Source organism: Zalophus californianus, chromosome 10, assembly GCF_009762305.2.
Source record: "Zalophus californianus isolate mZalCal1 chromosome 10, mZalCal1.pri.v2, whole genome shotgun sequence".
NCBI lineage: Eukaryota > Metazoa > Chordata > Mammalia > Carnivora > Otariidae > Zalophus > Zalophus californianus.
The window spans coordinates 100741557-100763490 of NC_045604.1; the positions used below are offsets into that span (position 1 = coordinate 100741557).

The 21934-nt window shown below is 47.2% G+C and overlaps 1 protein-coding gene across 5 annotated transcripts in view; it reads right to left on the reverse strand.

Moving 5' to 3' along the window:
- Positions 1–21934, reverse strand: part of AUTS2 (activator of transcription and developmental regulator AUTS2) — a 1115275-nt gene that overhangs the window by 293993 nt on the left and 799348 nt on the right. For all 5 annotated transcript variants that reach the window (XM_027609950.2, XM_027609948.2, XM_027609949.2 and 2 more), the window contains one exon: positions 19868–19897. In XM_027609950.2, the coding sequence (XP_027465751.1) occupies positions 19868–19897 (30 nt within the window). The remainder of the gene's footprint in view (positions 1–19867; positions 19898–21934) is intronic.

A 21934-nucleotide genomic window follows, 5' to 3' on the forward strand; every position in this document is an offset into this window, starting at 1 on the left:
AGGGGGACCCAGGCTACGGGGCCCTCAGCAAATCACACTTCACGCTCCAGGGCCCGCCCGCTGACATGTGCAGCCAGGTGACGCCAGGGCCAAACTCGACATGCAGGGCAGCTGCGACTGGGAGGCGAGGTCACGGAAGGGTGGCGGGAGAGCCCGGGCCAGGGCTGCCGGGACCCTGGTGGGGCGGGCGGGCTCGGTGCGTGAAGTGTGATGCTGTGTGCTCTGTGCTTCTGCGGGCGGAGACGCGGAGGCTGTCCTGCCACCAGCTCTGGTCACAACTCAGCACTGCTCGTCGTCCCCGTCCCTCAGAGTTCTCACATCCCCTCTAAGCACTTTGGAAACGCGGCTGATGCTGGTATCTCTGAACACTTTCCAGGTAGCGGGCATTACTGCCAAACGACGATAAAATTTCTCCCAAATTACACATGACACTAACACTAAGAGCAAACTGGTTCACCTGGATCGATGTTATCGCAGTGAACGCAAGACTTTACACTGATATGTCACAGATGAGAAGGAAACTGTCTTCCACCAAGAGTTCTCTTTAACCAAAATCAGAGAAGCTTTTGGGAGTGCCTGTTGATTAAAAGAACAATCTGGCCATGGGCTATGGGTACAGAATTGGTGGTGAGAGGCTCGAGGCAAAAGAGCTGAAGCAAGTGAGCTGGCTTTTTGTGCTGGTCAAGGAAGGAAGCTAACATTCTGTTACAGCACCTACGGTGTGCATGCATGCAAACACTTGTGTGTGCACATCTTATTTCACTCTCAACACCCCGAACAGCCCTGCGAGGCAGGGATTAGCATTGTGCCAGCTTTATATCTAAGGATACTGAAGTTAAGAGGGGTAAGGTGACTGACAAAGCTCACGCAGCTAGAAAGGGGCTCAGCTGTCACCGAAACCAGGTTTTCCTGACCCTGAGCTCATGGTTCTTTGTTGAAACTGTGTCTCTGATATGCAGGCCACGCTTTAGAAGCGTTAGGGGCGGTTTTGGAAACGCGGACTCCTGCACTCCACCTGGAGACTTTTCACCTGGAAACTTCTCCACCAGAGTCCCCAGGCTCGAGTGAAGCATCTCTCTGTGCACGGCACTCCAGGTGACTGTGGTGTGCAGCCAGGTGGGGAACCTCCCTCCACGCTCGGCTCCTGGGAAGTCCCACACTCCAGTCTCGACACCTGACCAGGTGTTCCATCTCTTCTTCGGCTCTGCAGGCTGCCACCCTCGGCTTGCTAATGATCCAATCAGATGAATGAGCCAGGACCAGGCACAGACACTAGGAGCATCTTTGCTCTCCTTACTTAGTCCTTGCCATTGCCACCTGCCACGTCCCAGGATCAAGGCCACCAGAATCAAGGCCATGGGCCTAACCACAGGCATGAGTGGAAATAAAGCTGCAATTTTAGGAGCCTCCTCTCTACTCCTGAGGGTTCAGAATATGACAGGACTCTTACATTTGCCCAGAACTCACCCAGTATTCTCCACTCAATACTGAAATTACCCCCAGGAATGTTAAAAAGAGCAGCACCAATGGTGTATTCCATTCCATAGTCAGCACTCGGAAGCGAAAATAAAGCACAGGCCTAAAGGAGTAGAAAGTGTCTGAGAGTCTGTGTGCTGGGTATGGCTGATGGAGAAGGGAGGGCTCAGCAAGAGGACAGAACTTAACACGACAACTGTAACAACTAGCATTTCTGTAGTTCCTGTGGATGGCACTGCATCTCATCACCATGGCCCTGAGGGTTAGGAATCCTTATGGAGGTTCTGGGAGCTTCCATGATGAGTTAAGTCACCCCAGCAGTTGGTTCTGGATTCTAGGTCTTCTGAGTCCAAGACCAAGGCTTAAAGCCCACTTTTCTCATCACTGGATCCCAGAAATAGACTGAGAGTCAGAAACCCAAGACGATGGTAGTTTCCTGGTGTGACCGAGTGGGGAAGGTTTAAACAGAGACGTTAAAACAGTGTCACCTTCACAAGGCAAGAGAGGCCACTCATTCGGACGTTGTTGCCATCTGTCCACATCAGAAGGTCTGGAGACCCACATGCTTTGTGGCAGGCACTGCTTTTTGCCTCCCCAGAAGCCACTCCCTCTCTTTCTTTATTGCTAAACAGAACTCCAGGACAGCACAATGCCGGCTCCCAGGGGCAATCCTGATTAAGCAAGGAAATCTAGGCCTTTTTTGCTTTTCTCGTTTCCTATGCACCTAGGATTGGGCTGTTCCAGCCAAAGAGAGATAAAAGGCCCTTGACCATCTACCTCCTTCCTGTCTGCCTTCTATGTGTTCTGCAAGGACCCTGCATGGTACCTTATAAGGAAAAGGGGTCTTTGCTGGTGTCGCTCAATTAAAGATCTTGCAGTGAGGAAATTATCTCAGATTACCAGATTATTCAGGGTAGGCTCTGAATGCGATCACAAGTATCCTTATAAGAGAGAGGCAGAGGGAAATCCAACACACAAAAGGGGAGAAAGCTATGTGAAGACAGAGGCGGTGTGTGGAGTGATGTGGCCACACGCAGAGAAAGGCCAGCAGCCACCAGAAGCTGGAAGAGGCAAGGGATGGAGTGGAGGGAGTATGGCCCAGAGGAAACGAGGCTGAACTTCTAGCCGCCGGATCTGTGAGAGAATAAATTTCTGTTGTTTTAAAGCTACCAAGTTGGTGGTCATTTGTGATAGCAGCCACGGGAAACCCACACAGAGCCCGAGCCACTGTCGGCCATTCTGTTGCTGCAGCTGACCACATCCTAAGTCCTGTGTCTCTGTCATACGCAGAGCAAAACTTAAACAAGACTGACAGAGGTACTGCTCCACTTCTGACCACAGCAGATACTTTCTAGGACGTGTGTTCTCCGGTGATCCCCACGAATGCTGGGAAGTCTCTGTGACACCACCCACCCCCAGCGTGGTGCTGCCATCTTTAGAGAGTACGCCTACCATTAAAATCCCCAGCTTTGTTTCCTAGGCAGTGCATGGCTGCAGCCTTCGCTGATAGCGACCACCCCAGCAGGCAGGGTCCTCAGTGCCCTGCGTCCTAAAGCACTCAGAACACCCGGTGAGCACTTGGTAGGACCAGCGGAAGCCGCACCTCTTCGGTACATAGCACACACGAGGCTCTGTCTCAGCAACGGTGTGAAAGACGTCTCCTAGGGTTCGGAGTCCCAGACATGGAGCATGGTGCGGGGGGGGGGGGGGGGTGGAGGGTAAAAAAAAAAAAAAAACCTTCCACTGTTCAACAGGAGTAAATTCAACAGAAATTAATTGAAAAGCCTCCTCAGAAGGAAAACCAGAGCTGAGGTGGAGAGGGAACTTGCGTGAAATCTACTTAGAGATGATAAAGCCGGTCCTGGCCCTCATTGCCTATGCTCTTCTGGGTGTCTCCTGTTCCTTCAAAGCTTAGTGGTTTCCTGCTGATTCTCTCTATGAGGCCTTGTTCCCAGATTTCGCTGACCAGTGCTGTGACAGTGCTTTCACCTCTGATCTTCTCCTACCTCTTTCAGACGTACATATTTTGGGTCCTATTTCCCAAAAAGTCTGCCTTTGGCAAGCTGACTTGGTTGTAATTGATTAATCAGCTTATGTGGGTTGGGGTCTGGGGGCTGAAGGGTGGGAAGCAGTAGAATGGGACCAGCAGGGGGGACCCTGTGGGGGGACTGAAATCAAAAATTTACTATTTATTGTTCTGTATCTAGATTAAAAAACAAAACAGCAGCAGCAGCTCAGAGGCATTAGGTAAACTGCCCAAGGTCACGGTCACAGTCACACAACACTATCTGGATCCGGCTGCAAGGTGGTCTCACTACCTTATCGTTCTTAGGCACCTCCTACACCCAAAGCTTCGGGACCACTGACCTCCCGGGTCTGACACCCAGAGAGCACCCTAGGACCAAACTTCCCGGAGCTGTGGCTTGGCCTGTCAGACTGCACAGTCCATCATGCACTTTCTACCAGAGGCTAGCTATCGTGCTGAGCTCAGCCAGATTCAGAATGCCTTGGCCAGTCTAAGAGCACATGTCTTGCCATGAGGCAAAGACCACAGTATGCTTACTCTGGCCAAAAACCATCCATCAGCACCACAACTGGTGGGTAAAAATATGATGTGAAACAGATATCTGTGTAGTCTCAAAGTATCTCCGAAGAGCCTTATTACTTAGAAAAGAGAAACCAGCACCTTTACAGCGTTCAAACCTGGCAGACCTCACATTAACTGAGGGTCCTAGCTGCCACCAGTGGCGGGAAGATCTCACCGGCCCCCTAATGTGACTCAATGAGAAGGGCCCGTCACTTCCACGGTATTCCTGCCAAAATGGGATAACCTCAACCTGATTAGGAGGAAACACCAGACAGACCCAAATTGCAGGATGGAGAGTCCACAGAATTCTGTTGCTGGGTCCCCAAATAAAGGGCATAATGGGGGGAACAGGTGAACTCTTAACAAGGTGTACAGATTTAGCTAACGGTAGGATATGAAGGTTAATTTCCTGGTTTAGGTATCTGCAGTCTTGGGAGATACAACATCAGGGAAAAGCTGGGTGAAGGGGATATGGGAGCTTCCTCTGTTATTTTGTGTAAATCTAAATTATTTCAAAAAAAAAAAAAAAAAAGCAGCAACAAAACCCTTCCAAACACCACATGCTTCATGCTTTCTTAAAGGATTATCTCCATGCTGGATTTTAGGTATGGCGGCAACTGCCACCTCAGGTGGGCCCTCTGGGGGTCTGAGGACCTCCAGATAAGCAGTAACTTGCTGATTCGAAAGCTGGTCTTTGAAAGTCACGGTGGCTCCGTGTGTGAGTGCCTGGAGTCAGGGACTCAGAGCCCACCCCCTGCTCTGCTCCCCGGGGCCGGCTTCGCCCTTGCACAGCAACTTTCAGCGGGCTTAGAGGAGATGTTCCTGCAGGTTGCTGGCAGGTGAAAGGGCTGGCTGCGCTTTCTAGAGGACCCCATTTCACTTTCAAGTCGAGGAATGAGAATGGTGGGAAATCCAGCTGTCTTCTCTCTACACCACCCCCTTTCAGGTTTCTGAGGGAGATGAATGTGAAGGGGGGAAGGGAGAGAGACGGTTCTGCTTGTACTCGTCTTCTTTTCCTTATTTTAGAGCCAAGGGGAGCAGCCCCCTAACCTTACTTCCTGCCAGGAGCCTAAACCTTACAGCAGTGCGAAGCACGTGGCTGCTCCTTCCACCAGCATCCCTGCTTTGCTCTTCTGTCCTTGTTTACTGCAGCCGGGGGGCCAGACCTCTAGTCTCTAGGGGCCCTTCCAGGGATGCCAAGCCATGGCCAACCAGGCCCCGAGGAGCTGCCCACACTGAGACAGCTGCCAACCCCACTGATCTTTAGGGCTGCTGAGTCCTGCATGTTCGAGACAGGTCCCTCTTGGCCACACACCAGCGGCGTGGAAGCCGAGCTCCCCAGCTGACTCTGCTCCGGTTTTCTTAAAGAAAGCTTATCTTAGGCTGTAACTGAGTGACTGTGGGGTCCCCTAGAAGTGAGACACTGAAACAGTGTCACCAAGGATGGTGTGGTGTAACTGCGACACTGACCAGAGAAGGCATGGGGGAACTGTCACCAACCAAAGCATTAACCTTTGGCCTCAGTTCATTCCCTGCTTCAAGTTCCTCACTTGTAAAATGGGATATGAAATATTCCTTTATCTGGGGGTGTTTGTTATGAGGTTCAGAGGAGCTAAATGTATGGCGCTTTCACACATTTAGCATAAAAAAGCTACACGGGCGGCACAACCGAACGCACTTAACATGACCGAGATGTACACTTACAAGGGGTCAAGATGGCACATTTTGTTATTTTTTGCCACCACTAAAAATAAAGGAAGGCATTCTGAATATTTTTAAAAAAGCTACACAAACATCAGGTGCTATGATTCATATATGGCTATTTTGTTCTTAATGGTTATAGTCCCCACGTATATTTATTCCTGAATTAGATGCAGACAAAACTGCAGCATTCTGGTTGGGCTCCCACTCACACCAACAGCTCCAACTGTCTCCACTACTCCGCAGGCTCCTGGTCTCGCAGACACTGACCTACAGTTCTGATCGTTCCTGCTCCAACAGTGTGCCCAGCCTTCTGACTTCACCCAGCAGAGGGTCCTGCAATCCCCCATGAACTCACATTTCCTGGATCCCTTACTCTCAGTGACCAACTGATGGCAGCACCCATACCCACCCCGCTGGACTCAACCCCATATACCGGTGGTCGGCAAACCACGGTCATTCCGCTGCAGAAAGGCCTCCAAATCTAACTCCTGCCTTTCCCATTACTTTAGCTGACATCCCTATCACTTCAACTAGTAGGACAACTTTCTCTTTGGTCATCTGGCCCAAGTTTCCTTCGTATCCTTCACACCACTGCCAGAATTCTCTTCCAGAAAGGCAAATCTGATGTGTCCTTCACCTGCAAGAAGTACTCAGTGGGCTCCTGTCTGGATCCAGTCCAAACCCTTCGCCTGCCATCGAGGCCTGTCTACATGATAGGACTTATTTATATCAGCACACACTTCACGGTTCTTCGCCTTTTTGCAAATGATATCCTGTTGGCCCGTGATCCTCACCATCTTTCCTCCCTAGCAGGCCTCCGCATCCATGTGTTTCAGTCAGATCTATTTTCTACACAGTATGGTTTGGTTGTTTGCGGTCCGACACCCTGCCGTTCTTGAGCATAAACTCTGGGGGATCTTGTAATTCATCAAGGTACCTCAGCTTTCTTTGTAATCAGACCTTCTCTCTCTGAAGAACTGTTCTATCTTTGTCAACTCTCCATCCCTAGCTCCCAGGATGGTGCTTGCCCCAGCACAGAGTGAGGGCCAAGGCTGCGGAATAAACCACGAGTGAGAGTGGCTGTGACTGAGCTTATTAACTTCTAGTCTCAGGAAAACCAACTCAGCGAGGCTGCCTGTGACAGTTTAAGAAGTACAGCCGTGGACACAAATGAGGGACCCCAGGATGCCCACGATTCCTTGTTGGACACGTAAGTTACATCCGGTACCCCAGACAAGTAATGGACTAACTGGTATCCCAGTGACTTGGATCCTTGTATCTCTCAAGGTGACTGTCCTTTTTTCCCTTTTTTTTTTAAATTAGGGGGGCGGGGGAGGGGTAGAGGGGGAGAGAGAGAATCTTAAGCAGGTTCCATGCCCAGACTAGAGCCCAACGCGGGGCTCGATCTCACAACCCTGAGATCATGACTGAGCCACGCAGGTGCCCCAAGGTGACTGTTTTATACTTGGGGATTAACACATCATCCACTATATTAAAAGTATTAATAAATTCTGGACTATGCTGAATACATGTACCTATGAACCCTCCCTCCCTCACGCTATAAAATCCTGTGGCCTTCTGTAACTTTTAATAGCTTAACTTAAGCAAAATAGAATCTGAATGCACTTAAGGTGATTCTATAAATATTTAGGCAACTATTTTATATAATTATAATATATAATTATTATACGTATTCTAGGTGTTCATATTTGAGACCCTGCGATCACGATAAAGTGCTGGCTTTGGACGATCCAGGCAGCTGGGACAGCCTGCGAGAGGCATCTCTGAGTGCCTGACCCACGTGGCAGGAAGCTGAGGGGACGCTTGGTGGCCATGTTGTTGTCTGTTCAACTCTCACCTTTCTGGGCCCTCTACCTACTCCAACACCACACAGGTCACCTCCAGAACAGCACTCACGGACAACATGGCCCAGGCTTTCCACAGCCTCCTCTGCAGAACGGAACGTAGAACCGAACCCAGGCTGAGCCAATTGGGTTCCTTCCCTTAGATTTTAGTAGCTACAGTGGAAAAGGCCAGGCAGTGTCTCCTCCGCTGGCTGAGGCTAAGCAAAGCTCAGGAGGATGGGTCATGATTTTGGCCAGTAGGAGACACCAAGTCTCAGAAACAATCAGAACGAAGTAGACAGGTACAAAGTAGAGACAAGACATGGAGGGCGCTTAATATTCTGGTCTGTGCTTCTGAAATACAGTCCATATCACCACCATTCTGATGGCTTAGTTACTGCAATGCTTACTTGAATTCCAAAAGCACATACACTTCCTTACTGTTAGTTTGGATTTAATTTCTGTTACTTGAAACAAAAAAAAGAATCTTAAAAACACAAAAACAAAACCTCGCTAAACATAAATATAGCCAAAGCTGTTAAAACTTTAAGAGCGTTAAAACGACCCAAAGACTTCATAAAGGCTCTTGTAGGAGTTCTATTCTAAGGATGTATCTAAGGGTGTAGAGAGCATGTATTTTATCTAGCTACAAAAGGCTGACGAATTCCTTTATACAATGAATAATTGCTCTGTAACTGATTTGTTGGTAAATGCCGATTTTCTTCCATGGCTACTCTTCTTCAAGTGGGCCTACCTAGACATCATCGTGAGTTCCGGTGGGGGTGAGAGTGCAAGTGTGACTCTACTTAAGTAAATGATCCACATATGTTGTCACGCTCTCTCTGGGGGATACGTTATTTAAAATTATTGCTGCATTATAAATAGACCATCTGAGAGGGATAATTACTTTTCAATGACTGGATCAATATTTTTGTTTTTGTCCTTTACTACTTGAGTGATTAGATCTAAGGCCAGAGGAGAAAATCAGGTCAGTCCCCCAGACGTACTGCAATCTTGTGGGGCAGATCAATGTGTGTTCTTGGGAGCCCAGGGAGGAGAGTGAGGCCAGGGATCGTCATCCCTTGTGTGCTAACTTAATTTCAGATTTCTCCATGAGAAAAGGCATGGTGATCTGGGGCTCTTCTGATGCAACATTTACACACCTGCCCTGAGGGTACAGGTACAGCTCATTTCGTGTGTGGCTTACTGAATACGTCCATGAATTTATGACACTGCCACCTACAAAGCCAAGGGGAGGCGCGGCTTGTCCGCTCTGTCTTGGTGGGGTAGCATCTTAGGCTTGGAAGAGAGAGAGAGAGAGATGATGGGGCTACAGAGGTGAAGAACAAAAGGCAACGTCCACGCTGTGGGCCCGTGTGATCATTCAAGTGCCTGGCACTCAGGATCCGCCGGGATGGAACTGGAGATGATTTCGCTCTAACAGGATAGGCCCTGACCTGTTTTATTGGGAGACAAATCTTAAATTATCCTTTTGAGGAACATGATTCAACAGATGTTTATTATAGCCTTTCCAGTAAGAGTAAGAGAAAGGATGCTAAGCAATAGGAAAGGATGAAGCATTCTGCCCGAGTGGCTTCTTGCCCTTAACCTCAGAAAATCAACGTTTTTCAAGTACCTCAGAAGCACCATTTGCATGCAAGTAATGTCGTACCTGCGAATGGGACTTATTACTTAATTAAAGCTCATCACAGAGCATCTTTTTCTGAGCAATATTTTGTTGGATGTTAGAATTACAATTGAAAGTGATAAAATACTCTTTGAACATTTCCTTTTATTTCTAACACGTTACTATTCTCCATAGCGTTTTCCTATCAGGCCTCAGGCTTATTGGAACATGGCAATGAGGGGGGGCCAAGCTCAGTGGCTCAGAGTGCTGCCTCCGGAGCCAAGGAAACCTGGCTTTTGAAACCCGGCTCTGCCATTAGCCGGTGTACGACCCCGGGCGTGTTACCTCAGCTCTCTCTGTGACTCAGTTTCTTCCTCTGTAGACCGGCGATGGTATTAGCACCTACCTGTTAGGGTTACGGTGTGGGTTAAACAAGTCAAAATATGTAAAGCACTATAAACACTATTTAAATAGTACTTGTTAAGTATCTCTACGTGGCATGGAAAACTACAGGACGTGAAGTGGGGGAGATCTGGATAAGAGGTGAGGAATCCCATCTCTGCCATCCTTAGGACATTAGGGAAGTTACTTAACATTTTTGAACCTCAGTTTCGTTATACAGAAGACGGGGTAATCATGCCCATACTTCATCGGGTGATTGTGACTCTCATAAAAAGCTAATTTATAAGACATCGTGGTCAACATTTCCAAGTGGGTTTACCAGACTATCAGGCTCAGTCCCGCTGCATGGATGAGCATGGATTCTGCCATGCCGAGGACCCACGCTTCCCTCCCTTTGTCTGACCACAGACAGACAATCACAATAAAATCAGCCCCAGGTCTGGCAGGGACCTGCCCCCACCCACCTCAGAGGGCTAAGCATCAAGGAGAGAGAGCACTTTAATATGCACCAGGCAGCCAGTCACCCGCCAGTCTGCGATGTCCAGAGACACACACACCTGCAGGCTGGCTCCCCATAAATTCTTTCCCTGGCTTCCTTCTCAGAGCAAGAGGAGAACAGCCACTGCTTAGGCCACCCCCCTGCAGCACCTCTGCGCAGGAAGTCAGGGCCCTTGGGCTCCCCATCAGACGCCTGCCTGAAGCACACACTGGAGCTGGGGAACTTGCCTGAGAAGCCAGTAAAATTTTAATGCACTCTGTAGTGCGGTCATGTCATACTCGGTTATGGCAAATAATCCCAGATGCCTGCAGAGGTAAAATGGAGCTGTAATGTGCTTGCCTCCTAACCCGAGCTGACAGCAATGATGTACGACTACCATTAGCGGAAAATATCACTTCAACTAACCCATGATCCAGCTCCGCTCAGGGTCACATTATCCATGAGGAACAAATTACACTCCCAAAGTAAATACAAATTTTCTACACGAAATGGGTACAAAAAAAGGGAAGGGGGCGATCCATTCTCTTCACCAGCACACTGCTGAGTGACACAGATGATAAAGGACAGGACAAATCATTGGCTGACAGAGTGCTGTGCCGTAATCAGCTCAGCCGGCACGCACTCCAGCCGATAAACACTATATTCTCCCCTTAGTGGCAAATACATAATCTTTAACACGGACATGGCTGCTTCAGATATTTACTACCATCCAGGCTGCAAGGATGCCCCACGCAGCATCTGCTGCCAGAAAAGGAGAGATCCCGTGGCCCTGCAACCCCAAGACCCTTTGCAAAGGTGGGAGTCAGTGTCTGGGGATGAACAAGGAGTTCTGGAAATGGCAGACAAAAGCACAGAGTTAAAACTGTCTTGCGGGGGGCAGCTCAGGAGCCGTGTTGGTATCACAGACCCTTCTCCTAGGTGCTGGTTTTTACAGGAAGAAAAGCCTGGAGAGACCACAGGAGATGCAAGAGGCTCTGGACCAAAAGCTCAGACATGAGGCTCTGTTCCAGGCCCCGTGCTTCCCCGCACTGTCTGGGCAACTGTGACAAGTCCCGTTCCCCCTTTCTGGGACTTTGATCATCAACAGAGCATCTTCAGGTAGAACACTAATATTTAGAGGGCACCTACTAAGTGTCAAGCACACGCTAGGTGTGGGGTACTTGCCGGAGTGTATGGTTTAATAAGATATGAAAGATTTACACAGGGCGCCTGGGTGGCTCAGTCGGTTAAGCGACTGCCTTCGGCTCAGGTCATGATCCTGGAGTCCCGGGATCGAGTCCCGCATCGGGCTTCCTGCTCAGCAGGGAGTCTGCTTCTCCCTCTGACCCTCTTCCCTCTCGTGCTTTCTATCTCTCATTCTCTCTCTCTCTCAAATAAATAAAATCTTTAAAAAAAAAAAAAAAAGAAAGATTTACACAAAGCTATGCACTAACAAAGACTGAGTTCCTTGAGCAATAGTTGATGTTTAGTCTGCTGTTGGTAAAGCTCCCTGATTACTCACCATGACCCACAGGCTGATTTTGCCACTCATCTGTAAGAGTCAAACTACGTACCTTGTAGATTTCCCTTCTCAACTTGGACAATTGCTTCCCAGGTTAAATTTAAAAACTCACATTTCAGAAGAGCTTGTACATCTGAGTTGTCAGTGAACCCCAACTGTATTTATTCAATATTCATTGAGCAACTGCCACATTTGAATTTTTAGAAGCTAGTGGGGTGAATAGATAAGACACAGTCTAAGTCTCTTCTAGCAGAAGGAGGGTGAGGCACAGGGAGGAATATACACAAAGGGTTCTCAGGTGGCACTTCTGGGCATATCCCAACTCTGGGGTATGGGGCAGGGAGGCAGCATGTTATGGGAAGAAGAGCCCGGATCCTGGTATCTTAAGACATGGTTCAAATCTCACCTCCATCACTTAACTTCCTCTTCAGTTTCATTTTCGTTATTTGTAAAAAGATGACACGTACTTGAGAAGATAGGTCCTTGAAAGGATCTGTCACCAAGTTTGGCACATTGTAGATGATCAACATTGTTGCATATGAAGATACATATAAATCCCCAGAGTAAATATTGAAACAGGTCCTATAAGATGACATTTGTAAAAATGTTTTGAATAGTACAATGTTCTCTCTATTGTGAAATGGCATTTCTTCTTCTTAGTTATTATTAACCCTACTCTCATTGGTTTACAGCTCCCAAGAAATGAATAGCATATGCATTTTCGGACCAAGAAATAAGGAAAAGCTCTACGATGTATACAAGGTGGGCAATTTGACCTTCCTAGCTGTACCTTTGATTAAAAAAAGAAGAAAAAGAGGAAGAAAGGTAATATACTTTAATCCACTGAATTTTGGGACTTTTGAAAGGATAAAATTTGGCTAATTATGAATACAACCTGATACAGAGATTTTATTATCTTTATTACACCTAGAATGACAAAATTACAGGGAGCAATGAACTGTAACTATATTACCAACCAGAAGTTGCCAAGGGGGGATTAACTGAGGTAACCGCACACACAAATACACATCTGCATGACTAAAAAGAAATTCATACATTTTTCCTGGGGGCAGAACACTCTCTAGCTGGAATAGTGAGTAAGACAGACTCCTCTGAAGACCAAAGAGCAACCCAACCCAGGTTATACTCTCTGAAAAGCCATGTGCATAAAACATGTTGTCAAAGGCATCACTATGACAAATGCCTCTGCTTGTGAGCTTCCTGGTCTTCAGGTGGCTCAGGGTTCATGCTCAATTTCAAGAGGATAAAAGCCATTGCCTCCACCTACCTCTTCCTTGGCCTTGTAACCTTCCCTGCAGGTCAGCTGTACAATCCAAGCCAACGGTTCATTCTAAGAGAAAGCAGCTGACTTTTGCTCTGGGGCTGTAGAATCATGAACTCAACCCCAGGTGATTTCCAGAATTCCCAAAAGAATTCCTTTCACAGGCCAAATAATACTTATTACCAATCAAGTGAGTTCTTAAAACACATCACATAAGCTAGCTCTTCACTAGTTCCCGTGCTCTCCTAAATAGTTAGGGTAACTGAGGAACAGAGATTAAACTAATTGCACTGCTCCCTCCCTCCCTCTCCACAGGTACATAGGAACACACCTAACAGAGCCAGGCAGTGACAACGTCCATGATAATTCACTGGTAGATACTTGAAAAAAAAAAACATGGTGGATGTGAATGACTGCATGAATGAACCAACAGATAATGACCTTGTTCAGACATTAGGCCCATATGTAAGTTTCCTTTAGTTACTTGAAAGAGTCAACACAGATTCACCACAACCTACCCACCATGTTTATTCCCTCTTGGGAATTAGAGAGAGAAGAGAGAATGGAGACAATCCTTATAGTCTTCTTTCTACACTGGCCAAGAGAAAATAAAAGCATGTATTAATTTCCCTCTGGGTCTGCCATGTTGTGGGGGCCTAGGAAAATAGCTACATAGGAAATCAGGATATTCAGTGTAGATCAGTGAATCCAGCTTCATCTTACAGATGGCAAAACCAAGGCTCAGCACTATTAGGTAACTTGCCCAAGACCCCACAGCTCGTTAGTGTGAATTAAGAAACTACGTCTTCTGAGTACCCTCCAAAACCCACCCAAGATGAACAAAAGAACATCTAGAACCTGTTCTTTATTCTCACTATTCAGTCTAAGAAACAAGAGTTTAGCTAAAGATGTCTGACAGATTCCCAATAATTCTTGAGTACTCCTTTTATTGATTTATATTTAATTAAAAACTCTGTATATTTATAACCTCTCGTTTTCAGGTGTATGGCATGGTAGTAGGGGAGAGATATGCTACAGACACATTCCCTGTCAAGGAAGCAATGTTTGGTTTGGCATGAGAACTCTGTGATGGGAAAAAGAGAATGACTTAATGAGTCAGGATTTAAAATAATTTGCTGCATAAATTTAATCCAAAGATGATCTGAATAGGAATTCTGGATGGATACGACGGAATTAAACCAGTTGGAAATATGATGATGTTCGAAGAACAATGAAATGCCATTCTGACCTGGACAAAAGCTCGGAGGGGCAAGAAGAGGCTGAGTGGATGGGCATTATGGAAATCAGGCATCCAAAATGGAAAGCTCTTGAAACTCGGCCAAAAATTGTAGAAACTGCCCAAATAACCTAGCTAATTTATAAATGGCTTAGAAGTATCTTAGGAGAAAATAAAATTGTAAAGGAAATCCAGAAAGCTGGAAGAAGAGAGTACCTATTTGCTGGAGTCCGGGAACTAAGCCCCGGGATTGATACAAAGCACACTCAAGTCTGGGCATCAGTTTTCTGAACCAGTTTCACTTACCCTCCATTAGGAGATGGATATCCAGGAAAGGAAATGCCCATTTATCAAAAACCATGAACATTACTGATTGCCTAATTTGTGCCAGGCGCTATGCTAAGTGCTGGGGATAAAAAGTAAGAACATGGGTCCCTGCTCTTCTCCTGGGCAATGGTGGTTTGCTTTGCTGCTCTGAAATTGGAAGGGGGGACAAAATTCCTTTTTCTAGCTGCAAAATAGGACAGTGTCTCTCATTGTCTCCCGATCAGAACAGGTCCTGTTTCAAAACCGAGGACTGAAGTTCTACAAGCGACAATGAGGGCCTTCTGAGCTTCTGGAATGTTGCTGAGGGCGCACAATCTCTACCAAGTGTGAACTGTGGCCAATCAGGGGATGGGACTCCTCCACTATAAGCATGAGCCACATGCCCAGTCTCCAGTTTGACATCTCAGCAGTTTCTGAGCCCTTCAGAAGCCAAGTGAGGCATGTGGTTTGTGTGGAGTTAGGAACATAAGCCTTCGCTGATTTTCTCGCTGCTTTTCTTAGAAGCTGCCCCCTTCCCACACAAGTGAACACAAAATGATCAAATACAACACAGTTTAGCATGAATCAAAAAATGAGAATGCACCAAAAAGTATGTGCATGTGGGAAGGGGGGCAGGGGGAGACAGGCAGCACGGGCCGCTGACGCAGACAAATAGGAGTACTGCATTAGCAGTTGGCAGTGTCCTAGCAGGCTGTTCTGGGCATTCGGGAGCAAGTCACAGGAACCAAAAAAGCCCGGGTGTTAAAAAGCCCAGAGAAGGAAAGTACCACCAGGAGTCCTGTTCACGGCTACGTTAGGGAAAGGAGAATGGTTTCTATCTGGGAAGAGAGTGTGTGCGTACTGTGTGTCTGTGTATCCTGTGTATTTGTCCACGTAAGGAAGTGGGTGCACGTACATGCACAACGCCCCTATAGTTTTCAAGTCTTCTGTGCTATCAACATTTTAAGAGCATTGAACAAGGAGAAAGAAAATGTCTTTCTTTGACATTTGTGATAAAGCAGTGGTTCTCAAAATGAATTGCATATCAAAGTTATCTATGGAAGCTCTGCAAAAAATACAGATGCACTGGCCCCAGCCCAGAGGTAGTGAACTGGACCCTCTCTCCTGTGACAGGTGTCAGGAACTGACATTGGTATATGGTACAAGGATCATCCGATTCCTGCAGGACAGCACGCTTGCTCTTGGCTCCAGGTTGTGCCCAGAGGAAAGCCTGATATTTGGGATAAGGAATTTAAAAATCACTGTACGGGGGATCCTTTGAAATTTCCCAACACTTCCATTCAGTTTGTAACAGGACATGCCCTAGGGGATGAAGGATGAGCCTCAGGTTTAAACACACACACACACACACACACACACACACACACACACACACACACCCTCCTGTTCTCTGGCAGTTTCTCTGAAAGATCTTGAGCTTGAGTGAAACACACACACACACACACACACACACACACACACACACACACACACACACACACACACCCTCCTGTTCTCTGGCAGTTTCTCTGAAAGATCTTGAGCTTGAGTGAAACACACACACACACACACACACACACACACACACACACACACACACACACACCCCCTCCTGTTCTCTGGCAGTTTCTCTGACAGATCTTGAGCTTTCTTGAGGAGGACAGCCTTCTTAGTTTCCCAAGTGAGTCTCTCACTTCACCCCGAGTAAAACTCATGAGAGCTAACATTTATGAGCACTTACTATGGACCAGGAGCTGAGCCAAGCGTCTTCATTTAATGGTTACAGAACTATGGTGGAGCTGTTGGCATCCCGTTTGGGAGATGAGAGCACTGAGGCTTGCCCACTGCCACAAAGTAGTAAAGCAGAGCCAAGCCTGAGCCATCAGACTCGGAGCCCCAAGTGCTTGACCACTGGGCAAGATGCCTTCCAACCAGCTTCGTCCTGTGGCCACACAATAAACAGGAACTGGGTGGATGGAGAGAGAACTACTTTTAATCTCTACATTAATTTCATAACCAAATAGGGAGTGTTTCTTAGTAGGATGGGCTGCTGCCAGGGGTAGAGGAAGAGAGGAAATAAGAGAAAACACGGGCCAAATATGTGGAAAAATGCACGTTGCCTCTTTGTTCTTGTGATACCAATTCACTTTGAATGGGAGACTGGAATAATTGCTTCATTTGGGCGATTAAGGCACAAAGGGCTTCCTCCTTTCTTTATGCCAAGTACAGGAAAGAACATTCCCACACCGAAGATGCGGAGTGTTCACTGCCTTCTCTAGCCCCCACCCAACGCCTACCTTCCCAAAGGCCTCCAGGTTCTTGGCCACTAATGCGAAGCGTGCCCATGTGGCTGGGAGGCGGGGCTGAGAGGGGCTTTGCTCAGTGGTTCATCAGGGCCTATTCCACGCACAAGTGTGTCTCCTGCACGCGTGGAAAGCTCTGCTTTTCTCGCCCCTTTCCCAGTCACTTCCACATTAATTAGTAAGGGTATCATTTTATAAATTACAGCTTCATATCAGAGGAAAGCAGAGTTTATCTTAATTCAGTCAGCTGTGTGAAATGCGGTACCCTAATTTTAGCCCGCCAGTGCTGCGGATCCCCGTGGAGTAAAAGAATGACAGGTCTTCCGGAGAGAAATCCCAGTGGGTCCCTGCAAGTCTCACTTCTGCCTCCAACAGCAACCCCGGTGAGGCTGCAGAAGGGATCCCAGGACACTGAGTGGCATCTTTTCCACCATTAGCAATTCAGATTTGAATGCGAATCCTCCAAGCAGCACATGAAAGCAGCCCCAGTTAGCTGTGGGGCTCGAAGGGGGGCCCAGGCAAGAGGCTCTGGCACAGAGGAGGCTGACAGGGGCCCGGGCTCCAGCGCGCAGCAGAAGCCTGGGAGGATGGTGTGAAAGTCGGTGATAAACACCAGACAATCTCAGTCCAAAAGGGGAAGCCTGACAGTCTTAACTGTAACAGAGCCAAGCAGGCACGACTGCAATTACAGTCTTGATTGCTCCTGCTGGGAGCCCTCTGGAGGAAGACCGGGTGGCAGGGCAGGGACAGATGATGGGAGCGTGGCTGGCAGCAGCTCCCCATGAGGAGGAGGGCCTGCAGGGACGCCACGGGCCACAGGAAAAGCCACCGGGGCGACCGGCCATCACCATCTTGTGCATTTGCTCTACACATCTCTTTACTCTACTTTGTGGCCCCGAAATCAACCCCAACCCTGAGTGGCGGGGCCCTGGCTCCCTTCCCACTGCCATTACTCTCTTCAGACGCTCTGCTGCTTTGCACACAGAGCTGGAACCCAGGGCGGCAAGGACACGGGCATTCGGGTCCTGGCGAGGGACTTGTTGGGATGCTGTCAGTGTGCAGGAAACACCTCGGCCCCCGGAGCACTCTGAAAACCACAGATGGCTCTGGTAATTCCTAGAATTACCAGAGTCAGGTGATCATCTGGACAAGCGGAGCCAGACACCTGCGGAGGTCCTGAGGTAACTGGGCCAGAATGAGGCCCAGGTATCAGGAGGTTTGCGGCCCCCCCCAAGTGATCCGGCTCTGCATTCCAAGTTGAGACCGCTGACCCGGACACCTACGTGCAATGCAACACTGGACAACCTTACTGCCTTCTACCACTGCTGGAGACCGGGGACCCTTTGGGAATTCCGTTTGGATGTGAAACCCAGAGGAAGGCGCATCCCCTTGGAGAAGTGCCACCAGCTTGGAAGGTGAGATCAACCATCACCTGTAAAAGATCTCCTGGACCATCCAGAAAGTACTGGACCCCCTGGGTGCCCGGGATGCCCGACAGAATGACGTGAAGAACGCCACGTGGGAATGTGGCCGAGAAGGCCCAGGGCCAGGGGGCACGCCTTGGACACTGAGCCTCTCCTGCTGTCCCTGTGCCTCTGGCACCCACACACCTGCTGCCCAAGGCCCGAGGGGACCTACTTGCGGGGAGCTAGGACTCCCAGGGGCTGGAGGAAGGAGGCTCCTAGTTGTCAGTTAAACAAAAGAATAATCCTCAGCCCCCTTTGCAGTGTGTACTTTCACTGTCATCCAGCAGCCCATTACCATGTCACAGCAAAGCACACCCTTCCATAGGTCACTTTGTTTAAAATGACATGGATAATGCACATGTCAGCAAGCTGACAGTCCTGGCCGTCCTTCAGAGATAAAAACCTCAAGGCGAGAGCCTGTTCTTATCTAGGGGACATGCATTGGTCTATCATCCAAGTCAGGCAGAACATGATTTCTCCAGAGAGCACTTTTTTCATTTCCTGATTTTAAGGAAATCAAATAAGCACCATTTGTCTTCATCTGAATATGCTTGACCTGCTCAAATGATGATGTCTCGCATTTTATAACAGGCTACATATGCTGAATTCAAATTAACGACAGTACAGAACAAGAGCCTTTAGATCTCTCTTGGAGTCTGGCAGCAGAGAAGGAGGGAAAATTCTGGGCTTGATGGGAAGATCCCACCAAATACTGACTGCAGGATTCTGAGTAAAATCCACAAGCAAATAGGAGGCGAAAGGCAGAGAATGGGGCTCAAGAAATCCAGCTACTCAGGACAGACCCAGAAACTGGGGAAGGGATTACTGGTCCCTTCCTTTTGATGCCAGGCAATACAGAAACCATGATGTTCAGGCAACTCTTTTCGAAATACATAAGGTAGGAATAAAATTAGGAAGAAATTTCGATGGGGGGTTGGGACAGCTAGAAAGAAAGACCAATCAAACAATCCCTTTGCCTCAGGCACAGAAAGTTCACTTTACCAGGCTGTGATCCAATCTTCTGAAAGCTCAAACACTGAGCTCCTTTTCTTGATCCATGTTGAACTGGATACACAGAAACTGGCGGCCATCAGCCTCAAAAGAGAGTATGTACCTGCAGGAAGAACTGCCCTCCCCCCTGGCGAGAAAAGAGCCGTTCCCACCCGAGCTCTCCTGACCACCCTTCACCCCATGATGAGAGTCTTAGAAACACACCATTCATATTTCTATTAAGAAGGCCAATATGTACAGAAAAGCAGGAAGAAGCAGGGAGGTCATTAAAAGAAATGGAGAAATGACATTATAAATGCAAACTAGCAAGTTTAATGTTCCAACTGAGGATTAAAAAAGAAAAATCAGATGGTTATTAAAATAGTTTCCTCTTTTAAGATCTATAAAGTGAAAACTTGATGTTATATATACCCAATATTAACGGACATGTTTAAAAAAGATGAAACTCACAAAGTAAATACATTATTTCTTATCATAGGAAATGTCACTGTGTAAATACAACTGGTCTTTGCAGAACAGAAAAGGTGTGGTCAGTATGAAGCTGGCATCCCACCACCCTATAACTGTGTGGGAAAACCACGGTGCTCAACTGTGCCTACAATGGTGGGGGCGGGGGTCTTACCTTCTCTTCCTGGTCACTGTCGCTGTCACACTGAAAAGAAAGACAAGAGAATAAGGGTTAGTGCAAAAATTGAGTAGATTTTTGTTTTTGATACAGGAAAAAAAAAAAAAAAGAAGACAAGTAAAGGAATTAGGAAATATTGCCTGAACCATAAAGAGTTTCTTCAGCTCAAATGCTCATAAACCGAATCAGAAGCAGAATGCTGAGAAGGTGCTCTGTTGATTTCATTTGATGCCTTTGCTCTGTGGTTCTTCGTGGTCTGTGGACAAGGTCTGGCAAGGTGCTTGGTCACAATGGTGAGCGGCCCCATTGCCCAGGAGAGGGGGTGCCCGCTGAGGAGCCAATCCGGCCACAGGATTAAGGTGAATCAGAATCATTCAATGGGATTCAGAGCAAATCAATATCTTAATGGAGACCTTCTACCTTCAGCTAATGTTAATAGTTGTATCTCTCCTGGTGCTTTTTACACAGAAAAAAAAGCTAAACCTCTGGGTGCTGCATTCTCTCATTTGGACTCTGAAGGAAACGAAACATAATAGGCAGAGCTCACCAGTTGTGATGGCTGCCTTTTCTAAGGCCCGGAAAAAAGAGGGAATATTCTCTAAAAAAATAAAAAAATAACAAGTACAAGAAGAGGTCAGGGAAGTAAATCAATAATATGGGCAAAGAAATATGTTTTAAGGAGGCAGACTCACATCATATCTAACAGATCCCAAATTCCAACTGGTGAGCTAAGTTTAGGATAACCAGAGAATGAGTTAACACAAAACTCTGGCTTCCTCATTAGCTGTGAAGGGGAAAAAATAAAAACCACATTTTCCTTTTAAACCAGGAGTGTTTGTTATCCATCTGATTTTTAAAAAGGGGGTATGTGTTTCGTCAGAGTCAATGTGCAGCAGGATCAATAGATTTGTTCGTTCACTCAACAGTCCTTGATAAGCACTTCTAAGCTAGACAGATATTCGACCAAGACATAGGACTGGCCCTAGAGGAGCTTTCAGGTTAACGGTAAAGAGAAAGCTAGAACACAAACACTGAGCAGAGGTGTGGCGTGATGAGAGCCATACTCCATTAGGAGGACTCTTCCCATGGGGCGGAGGACAGACCACGTGCCACGGGGGAAGACACAGGTCATGGGTGACCAGTTTGGCAACTGTTACAACACTCTCTAAACCAGCACGAAGCATGGCTGAAGAAAGGGAGGAACATACGGCACAGCAATTCTGAAGGTAGAACCAATAGGACCTGGTAACACATGGGTATGATAAACAAGGACGAGGGATGAGTCTAGGATGATACAAAGGTTTTTAGTGTGGCCACGTGGACATGGCAGCTGATGTAGCTATGAAGAGAAATAGAAAATAATTTTGTTTATACAACAGCCACTACTGGCTAGACACCCACAGTTATGCACAAACCCCTTCTCCCTAGTCTGTACTTTATCCTGACATTTTGAGACTGAAAAAAGCCAGGTGGTCTCTCTTTTCCAACTTTCCTTGCAGCTAAGGGTACCCATAAGACATGCTCTTGGCTGACACTTGAGGAAATGTCTGCCGAGGGCTCTGAAAAATTTTTCTCTCTTCAAAAAAAGAAGAAAAGCCGGAAGCACCTGTCTCTTGCCTTTGAACGTGATTGTACGAGGATGTGATGTCCAGATCTGTGGCAGCCACCTTGCAAAAATGAGGCAGAAAGTCTAAATACACAATCAAGATGGTGGTGGCACAATGGAGACACTTGAACCAACCTAAGAGCAGCCTGCCTCTGGACGTTTTTGTTCAGATAAAAATAATTTACCTTCTCGTTTAAACCATTGTTAGAGCGCCTTAAATTGAGAGTAACAGAAACTCCATCCTAAAGGACATCTTGCTATTATAAGACACAACTGGGGGATTATTTCCTATTTCTAGCTTACCCTCTCTGCACTGTAAGTATTTAGGAACTCACATCACAAACTCCTAGACTAGGAGGTTCTAACATTTTCTACTGTCCATGCTGGCTCCTCCATGCCATAAGGCGAACAGAGTTTTAGTGACCATGCTTTAACCAAGTATAACTGCATTGTTTTCA